Genomic DNA, 19,360 nt, shown 5'->3' with positions numbered 1-19,360 from the left:
AAACTTGTAGTAAGTGAGTCTATAGTCCGTTTTCAGTCCTCAATTCCTATGCCGGCTTGGACGCGGTGATCTTGGCGTCTTTACTCTGCCGCCATCTTCCGGAAGTCTCTCATTAGAGCCTTTTAAAGCAATATTCTAAGAGAATCCAGCTTTCCTTCTAGTAGATGATAAAATCGCTTTGAATCAGCTGCTGAACTAGGACTATATTGCATAAGTCTATTGTCCTTACCAGATTCTTTAAAAACTTTTTTATTTATACAGACAAGAACTGAGGAACAGGCCAGATTTACAGGGGGAGGAGGATTTACCAGAGAAAGAGTGGGGAGCAGAACAGGCAGAGGGGAGCAGCAGGTGAGACAGCCCGTCTGCCACGCCATGTGGGTCACCTCCTTGATCGGGTATCGAACTTGTGTTGCAGTGGCTTTGGATAGTTTCATAATGCTGCGATTGAACTGTTTGCACCACCAGGAGGGCCCTTACCAGATTTGTATATCCCTTTGCCTATGTTACCTTTGGAACTAATCAACACATTTTGAACCCTATCCATTTCACCAGTGAATCAGTCTTACTTATATCCATTGTCCTAATTTACAAAACTTGTGTGTTCATGGGAAATAAGTGTGACATTGTAATTGTTAAAGAGAATGGAGTTCTGATTAATATTTTGCAATTTAACTAGCCACTCTGGGTTATATTTCAGATTAGTGCACTTTAAGTGTTAACATTTTCTTCATGGTGGTAGGTTAAAATTATTGAACACATGGCATCTGTATCTCATTGTCTATGCTGAAGTATTTTAAGTAAATTACATGCATTTAATAATATTATTAAATATTTGTCTTCACACATTCTTGGTGTTCTATTCTCAGTCTCAGTGGAGCATATCTATCCAAAAGTTGCTTTAGTTTTGTTTTCATTCTGTTTTAACTAACTGTTAAATTTGCATAATTTTCCATGTTGACATGCAGTTCTGACTTCATTACCTATTTAGTGACTTGTAACAGTATATCTTAAACCTCCATATACTTTGGAATCTGCTAGAGAACATTCAAAAATTTTCACATTCCTGTATTCTCCTGTCGAGAATCTGATTTAGAGCTCTGGAGTATTAAGCTTTTCCTAAATTGATTCTGGTGCAGACTGTTGGCAAGCAGTTGTTTGCGAAGAACTAGATAGGACTGTCTCTATTTAAGGATGAGGCTTTGACATAAGAAAAAATAAATATCAAGAACTGAGCTTGTTGTCCCTTCCAAGTTTTTCCACACCAATAGATCTCAGTACCTCATCATTCTCATGGTGTGCCAGTACTGCAATCTGGAAGTCATTTTGGTGTGATTTTTCTACTTTTCCTTTCCTGCAGGGCCATTTGAGTGTTGGCAGCTGCTCTCCTATTGAGGCTCTAATTTCTGATACTTACTTCATGCAGCACCTGGTAATGAATCTCACTGCCCCAGTGTCTTCTGTTCCTCTGCAAACAGCTTAGAACTTTTTTAGAGCAGTAGGACTGTATTGCTTACATCCTAAATCTACCCAATTCTCTCCAAAGTGACATTTTATTTTGTAATTAAGTCTTTGTAGAAAGATCCTTGATGTCAGATATTTCTTGAATTATGTGTTGGTTTAAATCTGAAAAGTAATACTTTTATTTTTTGGAATGCCTTGCCATCAATATTAATACCACTTACTCATATCAACTCAGTTTGTCATAATCACACATTATTACTACCAGTGCAGGAAATGATATTTAAAATTGTTACTGTCTCTATTAATGTAAGAAGATGACCAAGAAAGGTGGCATCTAGGTGCCCCTATGTCAGGAGCTCTTCATCAGAGCAAAACTTTAGCACCTTTCAGTGGATAAAGTAAGTGCTACTCCGTAGAGTAGCCATCAACTGTATCTGGTTAAATAAATTAAATTTAAAAATTGATTTCTTCAGTTACATCAATTACATCTCAGGTGCTTCCAAGACTTGTGTGGTTTTAGATGTAGTATTGGGCCATTCCTCCCAATTTCAACAATTATTTCATACATATATACAGAATAGCTCACTAGGCAAAGGCACCAACCATTCCAGATTGAACTGAGCTGTTCATTTCAAGGAATGAGTTTAAAATGTTGGCATAATACCTATAACCCATTTGTGCTGTAACATGGTTAATTGTTTTAAATTAGGGAAAATGTGAATCTTGAATGTATCTTTATTCCCAGTTCAAGTCCAGCTTCTTTCTTATTTTATCTTTCATAGTATTCTTTGTTAGAAGGTTTGACACCACATGCTCATCCATTCAAGGACACTTATCCTTTGTCTTGACCAAGAAAAATCTCACCAGCTTATAATAATATCACATTATATTCAATTATTCAGTCTTAATATAGCAGGAAATAATAATGACACTAATGGTGATTCCAGGTACTGCAATACACTTAGAATTTTCTTTGATCCTCATTTTACTATTTGACACAATGTTACCATTTTCAATTTAAAGATAAATTAAGACACTATCCTTGATATATAGATGCTAGTGCCTGAGGTCCCACATCTATGAAATGTAGATTCTGTATTCAAATATGACTCCAGAAATGGTAATATCTGTGGGTTTTAGGTAGAGATATGCATAGCAATGAGTGGAGATTCTGTGTGTGTGTGGTTGGGAGTGGGGGATGGTGAAAGAGAGGGAGAAAGGAGAGAGAGAGAAATTAGCCCTGAAATTCCATACTTTAAACCTCAGTAACAGGCTTTGTGTCTTTGGTTTTACAAAATGAAAAGATGCATCTCCCCCCCCCCCAATAAGATAATACAAGATTTGCAAGCACAGTGCAGCCTAATTTAAAGTAAGCCTAATGAAATATACCATTCTTTTATCTTTGGATCAGTAACTATTAGCAGTTACTAGCTATATCTGTTCTTTCCCTCCTTAGTCACAGAGGATTCAGCTGTGAACATGATTGCCCAACTAAACATGGTATTGCAACTTAATGTGGCCAGTTGATTAAATTTTGACCAATGCACTATGAAAATATTTGACATGTGAAATTTCATTTACAAAAAAAGATACATTTCCTCTTTCCACTAGCTAAAATTTCAGATATGATTGTAGAAAGAACAGAAGCTCTTTTAGAATTTAGGATGGAAATCACATATTGAAGCATATAGAACAAATAGTAACTAAAAAAAAAAAAAAGACTGTATGAAGATTCCTTATAAGCCCTGACAAATTAGTGCTGGGTTTTAACTTGAGAAAGAAACATTTTAAATCAATTAATGTTCTATATACTCTAAATTTATATACTCTAAATCTGCAGCTGATTTGGAGTTCTTAAAGTGGGTTAGCACCATTATTTTGTTTCTGAGAGTAGCAAGGGAGTTATCACTCAATATGTCAGTATTATTGAGAAATTGTTGGGCTAAGCACAGCTGTACTCATGTCAATGATAACCCTAGAAGTTTCTAAGAACATCAATTGTTTTTATAACTAAAAAGAACTTTTCAGATTTTTTTCCACTCAGAAGAAAGGAGCAATTTTCAGAAAGAAGTTGTCAAATCTCCTCTACAGAACACACACACAAAAAAACATTTTTTTCTTGGTACTATCAGTTCTATCAAAGATCAAAAGCCATTTAGTGGTCTTATCCACAGCTCTTTGTGCCTAGCAGCAGGGTCTACTAGTTTACTTGTTTCTGTTCTTTGCCATGTGTATACTTTCTGTCTCTTGCTATGTTGAATGTAAACCTCCCAAAGGAAAGGACTTCTTGCTTTAATTTGTCAGTTGTCATTTTGCATCTTTAGTTTTTGATATTATACAGGCTCTCAGTGGATTGTAGTAATAGATTAAGAGTGACTACTAAAAATTCTTTAACCTCTTAGTTCAATTTAGGATGGAACTTTATTTAATTTATAGAAATTTGGAGATAGTGAACAGTGAACTTTCACATGAGGACAATTTACTATTTAGGATGCACTTTGAAATTTTTTTGTATTTTAAAATCTCTTAACCTGACTCCTTTGAACATAAAATTTAGAAACATTATTCTTAAAAATACACTCACCTGATGTAAGATCTGAAACCATACAATATATAGAAGGAAACATAGGCAAAACACTCCATGATATACATCTCAGAAAAATCTTTAAAGACCCATCCCCCAAAACAAAGAAATGAAGGAAAAGATAAATAGCTGGAACTACATCAAACTAAAAAGCTTCTGTATAGAAAGAGACAATAACCCAGATGAAGAGTCATTCCCACAGATTGAAAATATTTGCACTCCAAAAAATTGATATCAAAGATCTACATAAAGCTTACACAACTAAACAAAAACAGGCAGTCCAGTCAAAAAGTGGTCAAAAGAGGTAAAAAGACACTTCCCAAAGAGGAAGTGCAGATGGCCAACAGCAGATGAAGAAATGTTCAACATCACTCATAATCAGAGAAATGCAAATCCAAAGCACAGTGAGATATCACCTTTCATCAGTAAGAATGGCCCACTTTAAAAACCAAAATAAAAAATGCTGGTGAGGATGCAAAGAAAAGGAATCCTCTTATTTTGCTGATAGGAATGCATACTGGTCCAACCACTATGGAAAGCAATGTGGAAAACCCTCAAATTACTAAAAATTGATCTACCATATGACCCAGCAATTCGACTCATAGAAATCTAACCAAAGAACACAAAACCATTCATTCAAAAGGACACTTGCACTCCCATGTTCACAGCAGCACTGTTTACAATAGCTAAAATCTGAAAACTACCTAAATGGCCCAAACAGGTGATTAGATCAAGAAGATGTGGTATATATACACAACAGGCTATTACTCAGCAATCAAAAAAAGATAAACTATACCCCTTGCAGCAACATGGATAGAGCTGGAAGGGATTATGATCAGTAAAATAAGTCAAAGAAAAAGAAAAATATCGGATGGTTTCACTTATAGGAGGAACATGGGGAACCATACAAGGGATGGAGGGGAAGACAAAACTAGCAGTCAGTCTATAAATTCAAGACTGTCATCAGGGGAGGAGGAGGGATAGGATCAATGTGGGGGAAGGGCACAGACTATGGTGGTGAGTGTCTTGGTGGTGGTAATTTTATGGGGACAAAACTTAAGAGGAGAAATCAAGCATTGTATGAAAATGAGCAATGATATAAAAATATATAGGGCCCTCCCTAGTGGTGCAGCGGGTTAAAGCACAGCACTAAGAAGCAAAAGCCACTTGCGCATGAGTTCGATCCCTGCCTGCCCTGGAGGAGATTCACATGGCGAGGCAGACCTCTCCAGACCCGCCCGCTGCTCCCCTCAGCAGTGTACTTCGTCGATCTGCCTGTTCTGCTCCCCACTCTGTCTCTGGTGAAACCTCTCGCCGCCCCTGAGCCTCTGACCTGTACCCCACTTCTGTATTTGCAAAATAAATAAATCTTTAATATATATATATATATATATATGTGTATGTAAAAAAAAATACCTTCACCTGTCAAATCTTAAAAGCTTATATAGAGACCTTAACTAGGGTCAGTCATATATACCGTTCACATGGTCTCAACACCACATTTGCTATCTTAATGTTATGGGGCAAGTTTCTGGGAATGGGGAAGGCAAACAGAATGGGAGCTGGTGTGAGGAGAATCCAATTTCCTAAACAGGTTAACTACTGGGGATCATATCCTCTTGATGACCTCTACCAACATGGGTATATAACTTACAATGAATATTGAACATTATAGAAGGATTTGAATACATTTAATATATTTTGAATACAAACTAGATCATTAACCTATTTTTATTTTTAATATTCATACATCAGAAAAGGGAAGGCCAAACAAAACAAAACAAAACAAATAATGACCCTCCAAAAATATATCATTTAAGTCAGAATCAATATCTTCAAGTGTAAGGTTGGTTGAGTTTTAACACTATTCATTCACAACTAGTTATGGATATTGAAAACTTACATTATCAAGACATTTCTGGGAATCATAGATGTAGTTTTTCTTAAAAATGACTAGGCATATTAAAAAGAAAATGAAAATGCTCTACAAATAATATAAAATTGATAAAATTTTCCACAAAGTTAAAAATATCACTTCTGTATTAAAACCAATACAGGAAAAAATTAACTCATTATTATGGAACTAGTGAGATATTAAAGCCAGTCACACACACACACACACACACACACACACAGAGCTATATGTGTGGGAAATATAATCAGCTTTGTAAACATATTTTTCAGTATTTACAATAATAATCACCTTAAATAGGTCATATTTAATGTTATTTTTTCTACCCAGAGTAGTAAGCCAGTTGTATAGCTAGTGGACAAAAAACTTGTTTCTAGTTTATTTGCATTGTTATGGTTAGGCCTCATTACATTTCTCTTTTTTCAATATAATGTCTTTCATGACTGCATATCTCTATGGATGCAATTAAACCCAAAAAGGTTTGTTAGCTAATGCCCAGATCTCCACTGAAAGGAGTATCTTTTTTACTTTAAGTCTTGCTCAGCTTTTTACTGACAAGCTTTAGTAAAGTTTGGACATGTGGTATGCAGTAAAGGTTTAACTCAGCAGGCTGGATGTTTCAACTGTCTATTTTCTAGTGAAAGGACTGAACTTTGGCTCCCTGGAATATTCTGCCTGATAAAAGTATCTTTGTGTACATTGGGACTTGGGTCATTCTAGATACTGTATGTTAACAATGTGATTTATGGTGAATGCTATTCTTGTGTTCCTGAAATCCTAGGCCGTGTTGTTTTAGTTTGACCTCTGAGAGAATTTGATAAATATTGAACAGTTTGGGTCAGTCATTTGGGTACTCCATATCTGTGTGTCTGCCTGAAAACCCTGGACACTAAAGCTCAAGATTTTCCCTAGCTGGCAATAGTTGTTAGCCATCAGTGCTGTTCACATGACTATCCTGAGTGACGACAACTTGGAAACTTGTCTCTAGACTTTTCCCTAGACACCTTTTTCCTCTGAATACTTTAATCTGTGTTGTTTCTCTGCAGTAAACTCCAAGAATGAGTATAACAGCTTTTCTGATTTCTGTGAGTCCTTCAGTAAGTCATCAAATCTGAGCGTAGATATCAGAACCTCTGATTCCAGTGAGTAGAGATAATTTTTATTAGACAAATCAGGCAGCTCTTGAAATCAGGAGCTAAGATACTATCTTCAAAGTATAAATGTTATAACTTCTTCCTCATGGCCTGACTTTTACTTTTTTTCCAGTAAAAAACAGCTCTTACACATAAAAAGCTTTGATTTATAAAACGGTTTTTATCTGACATGGCACCCAGAGCATATTTTGGAAGTAAAAAATGAATATTAGATTTTTTAATCTTTGTAATTAAAAAAAGTCATGTTTCTTTTCAGCAGACTGAGAAATTCCTTTGTAATATGCTGTGTCCCCCTTGTCTGCAATCTAATCTAGTCTTCTGTTTGAATTTATGTACATAAAAGAATACTGACAATTGTAAAGCAACATTTTCACCTTTCAATAAAACCCATCTTTTCAAAATTATCTCCCTTAGTATTGAAAATGTTCAGATTTTCAGAACTAAACGATGACCTAATGTTTTACCTTTCTGTGTAATGTCTCCCATGACTTGGCTTTAATGGTAAAAGGGTTATGGAGAAAGAATCTAGCCACTGGTAAAGTATTGTTTTCTTATATAAATTTACAACTCCACTTTAGGATACCTCCTGTTTTTCTACTTTAGGAATTACTTTGAGACATTAGTTGGCAAAGCTAAAAGGTAGCTAGTATGAAATGACTGCCTTACTCCTCCAATGAAGATTTTTAGATGAATGGCAGGAAATCACCTTTGAACATCTCTGCTAGGCACTACTGACTTTCTCTAAAACACTATGGTCACATAACTTTGAGAGCAGGAGACCATATTGCACGCTCAAAGGATGTCATTCACTTACATCCATGTGAGTTCTGCTTCAGATACTTTTATAGTGTAACCTATGTCATAAACATTGAACAAATTTATAACATTGATTTGATATAAAGAGCAGCTCATGAAGATGTCTTCAGACATTTAAGACTGCTATGTGGAGAAATAACTAGTTGTTCAATGCATGGTGTCAGGGCTAAATAAAGTTTTCATGTATATATGCTATACAAATACATATAACAGAGCAGTTTAATAGTGATAATTTCCCTAAAATAGAGTAGGTCACCTTAAAATTATTGGAATTATATCAGCAAAAGTTTTTAAATATAGTTTGGACAACTACTTTGTTGTGTAGATACTCAGTCATTATAATATGTTAGTATGATAGCATCAATATTTAGGCTGCTGTCTGATGCTGAGACTTGATGATTGAAGATGTCATTAGAAATAATGGCTCTTTGATTAGAGATGTAAATGAAATAGAAACTCTACGGCTGCCATCAGGCTATGTAAAGGTGTGATTATTATCAAGATAGAAATTTTATGCCTTAATTCAGACAGCTGCTGGGGGGCTGGGGGTTGGGCAGGAATGATGGATTGAGGGAGTCTGTATTCTGCTGCCAGATTTCCTTTTGGTTAAACCTATGGGAGTAAATTAGCCCATTGTTAAGATTACAATCCTTAAAGATACTAGCTAAGGCAACTTAAAGGAAGTTTAAAAAAAAAAACAAAAAAAGCCCTGAAGCAGTGCTAAACTAGGTAGGGATAATTTATACCTGGCATGGTTTTTTGGGCTTTATGTCAGGATTAGTAATCCTAATCCTTTATTCATTTGGAAATATTTCATTTCATTAATGATTAATAATGGGAGGGAATATGGTAGACTACAGAGAGTAGCTGCCCTGCTAGTTACATGAAACTCCTAAGGGATTTTGCCTGCTTGTGACTTTCAGTCTTCATTTGTCTGTCCAGCTACTCAAAGCATCCTGGTTTAAGCATGGCCACATACAACTTGGCGTAGTTTAATGTGCAAATCAGAATACCTATGTAATAATTTGCAATTAGAACTATTACTGTCAAGTTGACTAAAATCTCTGGGTCATTTGCTCAGAGCACACAGGCTGCTGGTGATATTGAGATAGATGAGTTAATACCAAGTAAGACTTTCTGAATTGGAGACTTAACTTTCATTTTTCCGTATGATCACTTTTCTCTAATTCTCTGACACTACATCTTGTTTCCCTACCCTTATTGCGTACTTTTCTATTTATGCTTTTAAGAAGTGCTTCTCAAACTATCTGTGGTGATGGTCTATTCATTTTCTTTTCCCAGTCCATCAAAAGTAGCACTTCAATAAATTATAAAATAGATGAATGATAAAAATAAAAACCTAAAGATAAACAAAATATAGCCAATTGTTTATTTTAAAGTACACTTAAAATATGTTTCAAAATTCTGGTGAGTTTCTAAATGTTTATGTTCAATTTTTAAACTACATTTCATGGGAAGAATGGTTGTTAAAGTAGTCAATGATAATGAATTTAAGGAAAACTCATAGTGAAGCTTTATTTTTTTTTTTAAAGATTTATTTATTTATTCATACAGAACTGGGGTACAGGCCAGAAGCTCAGGGGCAGTGAGAGGCTTCAAGAGACAGAGTGGGGAGCAGAACAGGCAGATCGACGAAGTACACTGCTGAGGGGAGCAGCGGGCGGGTCAGGAGAGGTCTGCCACGCCATGTGGTCACCTCCGGGGCAGGCGGGAATTGAACTCATGCAGAAGTGGTTTCAGCTTCTTAGTGCAGTGCTTTAACCCGCTGCGCCACCAGGGAGGGCCGTGAAGCTTTATTTTTTAGGCATTGTATAAGCATATGATACTATACTGAAACCTCTATATAATCAATTCAGCTTATTATTTATATTTTAAATGGGTTACACAGAGCAGGTATATGTTTTTTAATGGCTATAGAACTCTAAAGTAGCCTGACAGGTAGTATATATAATACAGGCAAGTGTATTATAGTGTAGAGGATGTGTTTAAGATCAAATCCTTCCTAAAACAGTAAGTCAATTCCCTGAACAACATTGTTCATGTAAGAAATTATACTATTATCTAGAGTGTCATTCTGAGGCTCAAGTTTTTGACAAAATGAGGAGAATATTAATTAACAATAGTGAAAGGAGATACAGAAGCAATGGTTTATTCCCCTATCATAGGGAGGCTTTTAACAGATGTGTAAGAATTATATTCCACTCACATACTTACACCCCAACTTTGCTCTAATAATTTTGAACATGAAGAGCCCCAATGATGACATCTGTCAGAACAACTTACAAATCCTCTTAACATACTTTTATTTGATCTGTTAAATTGAACATAGTTTTTATTTAGTCCATTAAATTGATTCAGTTATTAAACAAATAGCAGGTTTTTAGCTGATCATGAGGCAGTCTTCCTCAGTCACTGAAACTTAGTGAAATACATGACATATAATTTACTAAGAGTGATTTAAACATTGGGCATTTTGGGACCCTCCCTGGTGGTGTAGCAGGTTATAGCAAAGCAGTCCACAGCCATTATAGCACAAGTTCCATCCCTGGCCTGGGAGCTGACCCACATAGCATGACAGACCTCTCCTGACCCACCTGCTGCACCCCTCAGCAGTGTATTTCAGTACATCTGCCTGTTCTGCTCCCCACTCCGTCTCTGGTGAATCCTCTTACCTCCCATACCTCTGGCCTGTACCCCAGTTCTTGTATGCATAAATAAATAAATCTTTTTTTTTAAATCGGGCATTTAATGGTTTCTGGACATACTACTATTTAGCTTCTTAGTTGGCTCTTAGACTTCAACTTTTCCAACTTACTGTTTTCATTACTTTCCTATGTTCCATATTTTTTTTTAAAAAAGATTTATTTATTTATTTGTGCATACAGAACTGGGGTACAGGCCAGAGGCTCAGGGGCGGTGAGAGGCTTCACCAGAGACAGAGTGGGGAGCAGAACAGGCAGATTGACAAAGTGCACTGCTGAGGGAAGCAGCGGGTGGGTCAAGAGAGGTCTGGCTCGCCATGTGGTCTCCTCCGGGGCAGGCGGCAGGCGGGAATCGAACTCATGCGGAAGTGGCTTCAGATTCTCAGTGCTGTGCTTTAACCCGCTGCGCCACCAGGAAGGGCCCCTATGTTCCATACTTTAAGTCTCACAATTCCTACCACAGTTTTGTATTTATGCTTGACTTTCTGGATAGTACTTACACCCCAATACACAGACCAAAACAAACAAACAAACAAAAAAAATAAAAGTGTTCTTAGAGGTTAGAGAGGCTATATATTGTTATTGTAGTCATCATTTTTCTTACTACTTTATTCCAATCTTTTGCCTTATTAATATTTTGATGGGACAAGGAGTTTTAAGACCTCAAATGGTGACTTGGTATAACAATACCCCTGTGTGGTGTATTTGGTATCTAACTGGTAGAATCCACATCCAGTGGGTTCTAAATAAATCTTTTTTTAAAGATTTATTTAAGAACTGGGGTACAGGGGAGAGGTGCAGGGGGCATGAGAGGGTTCACCAGAGACAGAGTGGGGAGCAGAACAGGCAGATAGATATTTCTTATTAATCACCAATTCTAAGGGCAGCATTGTCAATAAAATTTCATACACACTTGTTTCCTTCTTGGGAATGTTTCCTCTTAGTAATTTGTACTATCCTCAAGTAAAAAAAAAATCACATCTATTTAGGGGGGGAAAAGATAAATCTCAACTGGCAAGACTAGTTTGATGTGTTTCTATACACACTGTTATACAATATCAGTCATATTTTATAGGGGTAAATTCTCAACTCCTCCAAGTCTAGCTCAGATCACTTCATGAGCTTCATACTCAAATCCACTATTATAAAAATGATGACTATAATGGTAAAGTGACAGATTTACCAGTAGAAATTCATTTATGGAAGTACCAACCCTTAAATTTACTTGTTTAAGGAAATCATGAGGCATCTGCTAATCTGATGTGTGCATGCAAATTTGATATTAAACGAACTAAATAAAGTTATAACCCCTGCAAAAGCCCATCCTTTAAGCTGCTTATGTAGAAAGGCTACTTTTGTATTGCAATAACTTATTGTCATATTATTGTAAAGCTAAGTCATAATTCAACATTATAAAGGAGCTACTAAGTGACAAACCTGTCTTCCTAGCTATGTATGTGTGATTGTAGATGTACGTGTAGTGAAGATGATGTCTCTTCTCTAGGAATTCCTAATTTCTAAAATAATCATACTATCAGTGGTCAGAACAGAGACTGTGTGGTTAATAATTACAGAGAGACTATAATGGAAAGACTTGCTAATTACTATTTGAGCACAGAGGAGAAAATTTATTCTTAGTTGTGGGGATAGAGGAAGATGTTGAAAAACGTGAATGTAGCCTGAATTCTTAGGATTGGTTGAACTTTGACAATTTGACGAGGTGGTGAGGGATTTAATGAGTTGTCTAGGGATACTTATCTGCTGACAGGGGAAAGGGTTAGAGGAAATAGGGAAAGGGTGCATTTTGAATAAAAGGGGAAAACCTTTTTTTCTGAGTGATTGTTTTCACTTTTTTAACTTTGTATAGGAAATCTATTGAACCAATTGTTTTGGCTATTCTGATGAGATCACAACTTTGCTTATATGGATTGTCAAATAAGGGATGGGCTCATAAAAGGATATTAATGTGTTGTTTTTATTGAACAAAGTAGCATTACAGAATAGGTGATTTCAAAGGCACATGGTTCTTTCACTATAGCCTTCAGGGGCAATGTTTGATCACTGAAAACAGGCTGCTTTGTTCCAGATTTCTCTGATGTTGGCATTATCCTGAATACATATGCACTGGCTTGGAAAGAATCAATCTGTAAAGATTTAATAGATTTGAGATTTGCATATTTAAAATACATGTCCTGTGGTTGAAATGATATGAAAAGTATTTTTAACATCTACATATACATAAACACATAGTTCAGACATCTTAGAAAATTTTTAAAAGGCAATTATGTGTATGAATGTGTTTTTATGAAAGCTGACTATTTTAAAAATGAACCATTTGTATTTTCACGAGGAAAAATAATCCTCAAGCTTCAGAAATTTGGGATTTGCTGTATGTTCTCACCCATCGTGGACATATTTTTCTAGTGTTAAGCATCACTGAACAGTTTTTCATTAAAAGTGAATTAACTGTTTCATCCTCAAAAGTCACAAAGATTTAAAGATAAATGTTGAAGATTAGAATTTGCACGAGGGTCTTTCTCTTATATAATGGGAAAAGTGATTTTCTTTTTGCAAAAGGGGAAAGATGTTTTGGAAGAACTGAAGGGCCAAAAACTTTCTCTGTGGTGACTAAAACACACAGCATTTTCTTCTCATTGAATTCTCTGGTTTCTCTTCCATTACTGATAGGTAATCTCCAATAAATGTATCTTTAAAAAAAAAAGATTTACTTATGCTTATAGCACTGGAATACAGGCAAGAGGCGTGGTGGGTGAGACAGAGTGGGGAGCAGAGACAGAGTAGGGAGCAGAACAGGCAGATTGACAAAGTACACTGCTGAGAAGAGCAGCGGGCAGGTCAGGAGAGGTCTGCTGCACCATGTAGGTCAGATCCCTGGCCAGGGATCGAATTGTTGCTGAAGTGGCTTTAGAGAGTTTCATCATGTGGTGTTTTAACCCATCGTGCCACCAGGGAGAGTCCTAAAATAAATGTATCTTTGAATTTCAATGAAAACTTTGAAAGAAAAATGACAGTCCAAGTGTGTCAGTTTGATATAGTCACATCTACAACTAGACAGTATTGCATTGAAAGTAAGCCAAACAGATTTCATTTGGAATAGGTTAAATTACATTGGTTCATGTGACAAGTAAAATATCATGCCACTTTCCTACTTAATATCCTTTCCTTTCCCTGTCTCTACCTACAGTATCCTCCACTTCAGTGAACTGAATGCTCCCACTGTGTGGGATGGCCTTCCTTCTCTACTTAATCTTGCAGCATTCTCAGAACAGACACTATTTCAGTTATACATTTGTTGCCTCAACCAGTGCTTTACAAACCTGAATGTACTTATGAATCATTGGGGGTCTTGTTAAAAATGGAGGTTCTGATTCAGCAGGTCTGGAGACTGGCCAAGGTTCTAACAAGCTCCCAGGCGATATAGTAGACACACTTAGGGTAGCAGGCACCTAGATGCATATGACCTTTTGTTAAATTGGCATTAGTGTCTAGACCATCAGAACTGGAAAAGTAGATTCCTTGACTTTGAGGTTATTTCATATTGAAGCTGAAATTTTTGTTTACTTATGATTTCATAAAGATACTGCTTGAACTAGGCTCTCTATTACTCCAGTCTACTTTCTTACCACTCCTCCTTTCTTACTTATATTTGAAACATAGCAAATTGCTTGAAGCTTCCAAAATGTATCTGGCTCTTTCATAGACTAGTATCATTTTTTTTAAAGATTTATTTATTTATGCATTTACAATTGGGGTACAGGCCAGAGGTTCAGGGGCAATGAGAGGATTCACCAGAGACAGAGTGGGGAGCAAAACAGGCAGATAGACGAAGTACACTGCTGGAGGCAGGCCAGCAGAAGTCTGCCATGCCATGTGGACCCCTCCACCCCCACCCTGGGGCAGGGATCTAACTCATGCTCAAGTGGCTTTAGCTTCTTAGTTAGTGCTGTGCTTCAACCCACTGAGCCACCAGGGAGGGCCTATTAGTGCCTTTTTGACTATTTCCTCTGCTGTGTTAACATCTTGGGATACTTCCTTTAAAACTCATTTTAGTTATCTCTTCTAGGAATCTTTTCACTAATCTATTTCCCATGTAATTGTGTAGTAAAATGCCTTCACTGTGCTCCCATAATACCATATTTTCTATGTTATAGCTTTGGTGAAATTTGTTGGTATTACTTCTGGGGAGAGAAAAGAGGCAGGGATACATTTTATTTACAGCCTAACCAGAATGCATATCACTTAGTAGGCTTTCACTGAAGTTTGTTGAATGAATGAAGAAATAGGATTATGTGTAATAGTCATGCAAATATATAATTTATTATTTTCTCTTATAAAACCTAAAATTGAATTGGGAATAATAAAAGGTAAAGTCATAAAAAGCTAAATACATGATGAAATAATACTGAAGATGAAAAATATTAGCTTGTATGTGAATAATTGGCAAATGAGGATCAAAGGAAATAACTCTTCTGAGTTCAGTGGAGGAAAATATCACTGTGGATTTATTATTATTTTTTAATATCCCAATTTGTTCCACAGATGACAACACCCTATTAGAGTTCATAAAATGCATGAATGTTTATGCAGTTAAGGGAATCAAATGAGAAAAAGAGGCAGATGTAGAAGCATATTCTCTAAACTTGAGGAGATACACTGGCATTGTGCAAAAGTAGTTGTCATTAAATAATGGACCTTTGGTTGGTGTGCCGGATTTTCATGTCAGCTCTCAGTGAGGGAGGCTGAGTTTCTGTGGGAGCTTCAGCAGCTTCCTTGTCCTCTGACTTCTGACTGAATCTGGCCCAAAGACTATCCTTACAGAACACCAACTGGAAGCAGAGTAAGGCTAGGACATTTGTTTTCTTGTGCTGCCTGGAATGAGCGGTGCCTCTGTGCAAGTTGTTCTTTTGTTAAAATTTCCCCAGTTTATTCTAATTTGAGTGTGTTTTCTGTTACCTGTTGAGACTAATACACTCAGAGTTGGGGAAGATAAATTGGATTCCAGGCTTAACTTAATAACTTTTATGATAACTATTAATGGTATAAAATTGTTTTAAATAAGAGTTTAAGAGAAGAGAGTTCAGTAGAGAGAAGAGGTCAGAAAATAGCAAACCAGTCTAAAATCTGGTGTTCATATTTTAGTGTGGTAAATAGGATCTAAATCAGGTAAGCAAAAACTAATAAGCATCAACACTCACAGTTCTATAATGTTTGTTTACATTTGATGTTAGCTTATTGTTCAGCTGTAAAGCAGCAATATTTCAGGAATATTGGGGGCACCTTTTTTTTTTTATTAAGGTTAGGTTATTCAGACATTTTCCTTTTTCCTTTCCTATTGTTGTTCTTCTGGCACTTCAGTGTATAGTGTCCTATAGCCATGAGATTTAAAAAGAAAACAAATCGATGAAAAAAAGTATATTGTTATTACAACACAAAACACAACACAGCACAACAAAACAAACAGACAATTATAAACTAGCTGTATCCTACAGGGGAGGGGAACAATGAGGGATCAGAAGGAGGTAGAAATGTGGGGGACTGTGGTGATGATGGATGGAGGAGGGGGCAGTAAACATTGTTTTAAACTAAGTTTAGCTTAGTGTCTGTGACAAAAAGGTATGCTAGGAGGGAAACTAAAATCTTGAACTAAAATGAAGCTTTTCAGTTTATCTGGACTGGTCTGCCCCCCTATTGCTATAAATATATTGAGAATGATTTCTAGCCTCTCAAAAATCAAGACATAAAATGGACAACACATCTCCTATATTCACATCAATGAATACAGCCAAGGCTCAATAAACAGACATAATGCTCTGGTGTACAGACCTCTGTCTTTGGATCTTGGATTGTCTTACACCCTTGTTTGTGGTACTTACTTAGATTATTGTTGCTTCATATGAGCCTAATTCTGTGACCCAGCAAAAACAGATCAGAAATCCCAGCAGGGAAAGACTTGTTTGTAGTTTGACCTTGGAAAGATGAGCTAAAGGTGCTGAGGAAACCATAAATTCCATTTACAATACTAACAAAAAAAGATTGTTTGTACTTTGCCCAGTGGATGAAGTGACAATCTAATCTTTTCTTGGTACATGCTGTATATTTTTCTAAGCTTGATTAAATTCTCACTTAATAGGTAGCCGAAAGAAGAACTGAATAAAAACACTTTATAGAAGGCTTTTGATTCATTGTTCTTCATTATTTCATTTTTTAAAAGCTGTTTTTGCTCTTCAGGTTCTGTTTATGAAATGTTTGGAAATGAATGCTGTTTGGCAACAGGAGACGTGATTAAAATTACTGGACTCAAAATTAAGAAGATTATAGCTGAAATTTGTGAACATATTGAAGGCTGTGAGTCTCCACAACCATTTGAACTGCCTATGAATTTTCCAGGTACATTTTATTGCAACTATTTCTCATTTTCAAAACTGTATTGTTAAGACTATACACAATCTATATGACTGAAACAATGAAAAAGTGGTGTTCTTTTTCCCCCATTCTAGAGCAGTGGGTGAAAATTTTTAAGGACCATTAGAAGCAAAAGTGTTTCTTCCCTTTTTAATAAATATTCTTTCCTTAGGACTTTTTTCTGTTAACAAATACTTAATGAGCGTACTGGTAATTATATTAGTGAAAATAAAGACATCAGAGGTATATTTTCATAAGTATATGGAACTAATTGATATCTTTTAAGCATATCTAATATCTATTGCCGTTGTTCTAGCTCCTGCTAATCTTCCCTGTCTGATCTTACTGACAAACCTGACTTCTTTTCATTGTCTAGTTACCTCAACTTCAGTCTTCCAAAATCAGCTTAAATACCAAGTTTCCTGCAAAACTTTTGCTGACCTTCAAACAAAATCTAGATATTATTCTTCCATGCTCCTATGGTATCTTGGACACCATAGCAGGCATCTCATTGAGTAATCATCAATGATTTTTTTTATTAATCTTTGTTCTCTAGAGCAGAGATTGGAAAACTTTTTTGATAAAGGACTAGATAGTAAATACTTTAGACATTGTCATCAAGTGATCTCACTATGACTACTCCACTCTGAGGTTAAAACATAATGCTAGTTATAGATAATACATGAGCCAATGAGCATGGCTATGATTCAGTAAGAATTTGTGTGTGTGTGTGTGTGTGTGTGTATAAAGATATCTGTCAGAATTTACCTTGTGAATTATAGTTTGCTAAATTCTGCTCTATATAAACCTCTTTGACAAATAAAATATGACATATGGGACTTTGTATTTCTGGTATTATGCACATTTTATGACACAGAAAGTATGTTCAAAATTATCATTTAATGATTGAATGAATGCATACATGGATGTTTAATGAAAGAAAAAATTTAGTAACTGTTTATAATATGATAGGATTCGTGGTATTATGAACCATTCACGGAGTCTATGAATGAATGACAAAGCCCAGTGATCATGTTTCTGAACTTGGATTTGGCATCACTATATTTAAATCCCAACTGTGCCACTTCTGTGTAAACTTGCCAAGTTATTTACCCTACTTTCATGTAAAAATGGTAATAAATTAGTTATATCTCGTGTTGCTGAGAAGATTAGGTATTAAACTACATTTAAAATATTTAGGTGGTGATATCATTTAGCAAGTGATGTATAAAACAGTATTAGTTTTGATTGTCATTGATATTATTATTGTCATTAGTGTAGTCGTGGAAAGCTTTTAGAAACTTGAACATCAATTTAGGGGCTAAAAATAAGTTATTTAATTGAAGATAGCATTCTTCTAGTCTCCTGCTCCTTACAACTGAAATCTTGCCCATTGTTCAGTTACTACTATTCCTGCCTTACCTCCACCCTTCACAATAGTGGTTCTCAACTTTGACTGAATTTTAGAATCATCTGGGACTTAAAAAAAGCAAAACAAAACAAAACAAAACCCCTGGCATTCAGGACACTAGCTTGAAATATTCTGATTGGTTTATTTTGGGATGAAGTCTGGTCATCTAGGTTTCCTGAGGCTCTTTCGTGGTACCACTGAGCACCCAAATTTGAGAACCATGGCTTTTAAAAATTTTTTTCATTACCCTTTTGATCACTAGAGTCTTCTATCCCTCACTTACTGCATTTATTATATTTTGCATGCAATTGAAGTTGTTTGTGTGGCTTGTTTATATACCATTTACCTAGTAATTGCTAAGGGCAGACTCTTCATAGTATCAATGGATATATGGATATATATTTATATATATATATATGTGTGTGTGTGTGTGTGTGTTATAGCAAATATTTAAATATTTAATAAATTAAAAATAAGTAGCCATCTTCTGATAGGTTATTTTTTCTTATTAGATCAGTTAAAATACCTAGCTTTTGACTAACAGCTCAACTTTGTCAAGTTGCTATTTAGAATATATCTTTAAACTTTCCATTGACATAAGCTCCCATCAATTTTAGTAACAATTTGAAAATTTTATTTTATTATAAAAATCATGGCTTAAATTGAGGAGCACAGTGACTGGTGATGATTAGGGAATATTTCCTTTCACAGAGGAATCTTGGTGACAATGAAAGCTATCAGACACTGGGGTGAGGTGGTATCTCATTGTGATTTTAATTTGCATCTCCTTTATTACGAGTGATGTTGAACATTTTTTCATATGCCTGTTGGCCATCTGCATTTCCTCTTTGGAGAAGTGTCTTTTTAGCTCTA

The 19,360-nt window shown here is 35.7% G+C and overlaps 1 protein-coding gene across 1 annotated transcript in view; it reads left to right on the top strand.

Annotated features, from left to right (window-relative positions):
• The window catches only part of THEMIS (thymocyte selection associated), a 75,251-nt gene that overhangs the window by 23,914 nt on the left and 31,977 nt on the right, over nt 1-19,360 (top strand). The window contains exon 2 of the mRNA XM_004674110.1: nt 16,903-17,061. Within this exon, the coding sequence (XP_004674167.1) occupies nt 16,903-17,061 (159 nt within the window). The remainder of the gene's footprint in view (nt 1-16,902; nt 17,062-19,360) is intronic.

This window comes from Condylura cristata, unplaced genomic scaffold (assembly GCF_000260355.1).
Source record: "Condylura cristata isolate star-nosed mole 26May11 unplaced genomic scaffold, ConCri1.0 scaffold00001, whole genome shotgun sequence".
In the NCBI taxonomy this organism is placed as follows: Eukaryota; Metazoa; Chordata; class Mammalia; order Eulipotyphla; family Talpidae; genus Condylura; species Condylura cristata.
The sequence above is the reverse complement of the archived record's forward strand: the minus strand, read 5'-3'. Positions and strand labels throughout refer to the sequence as shown.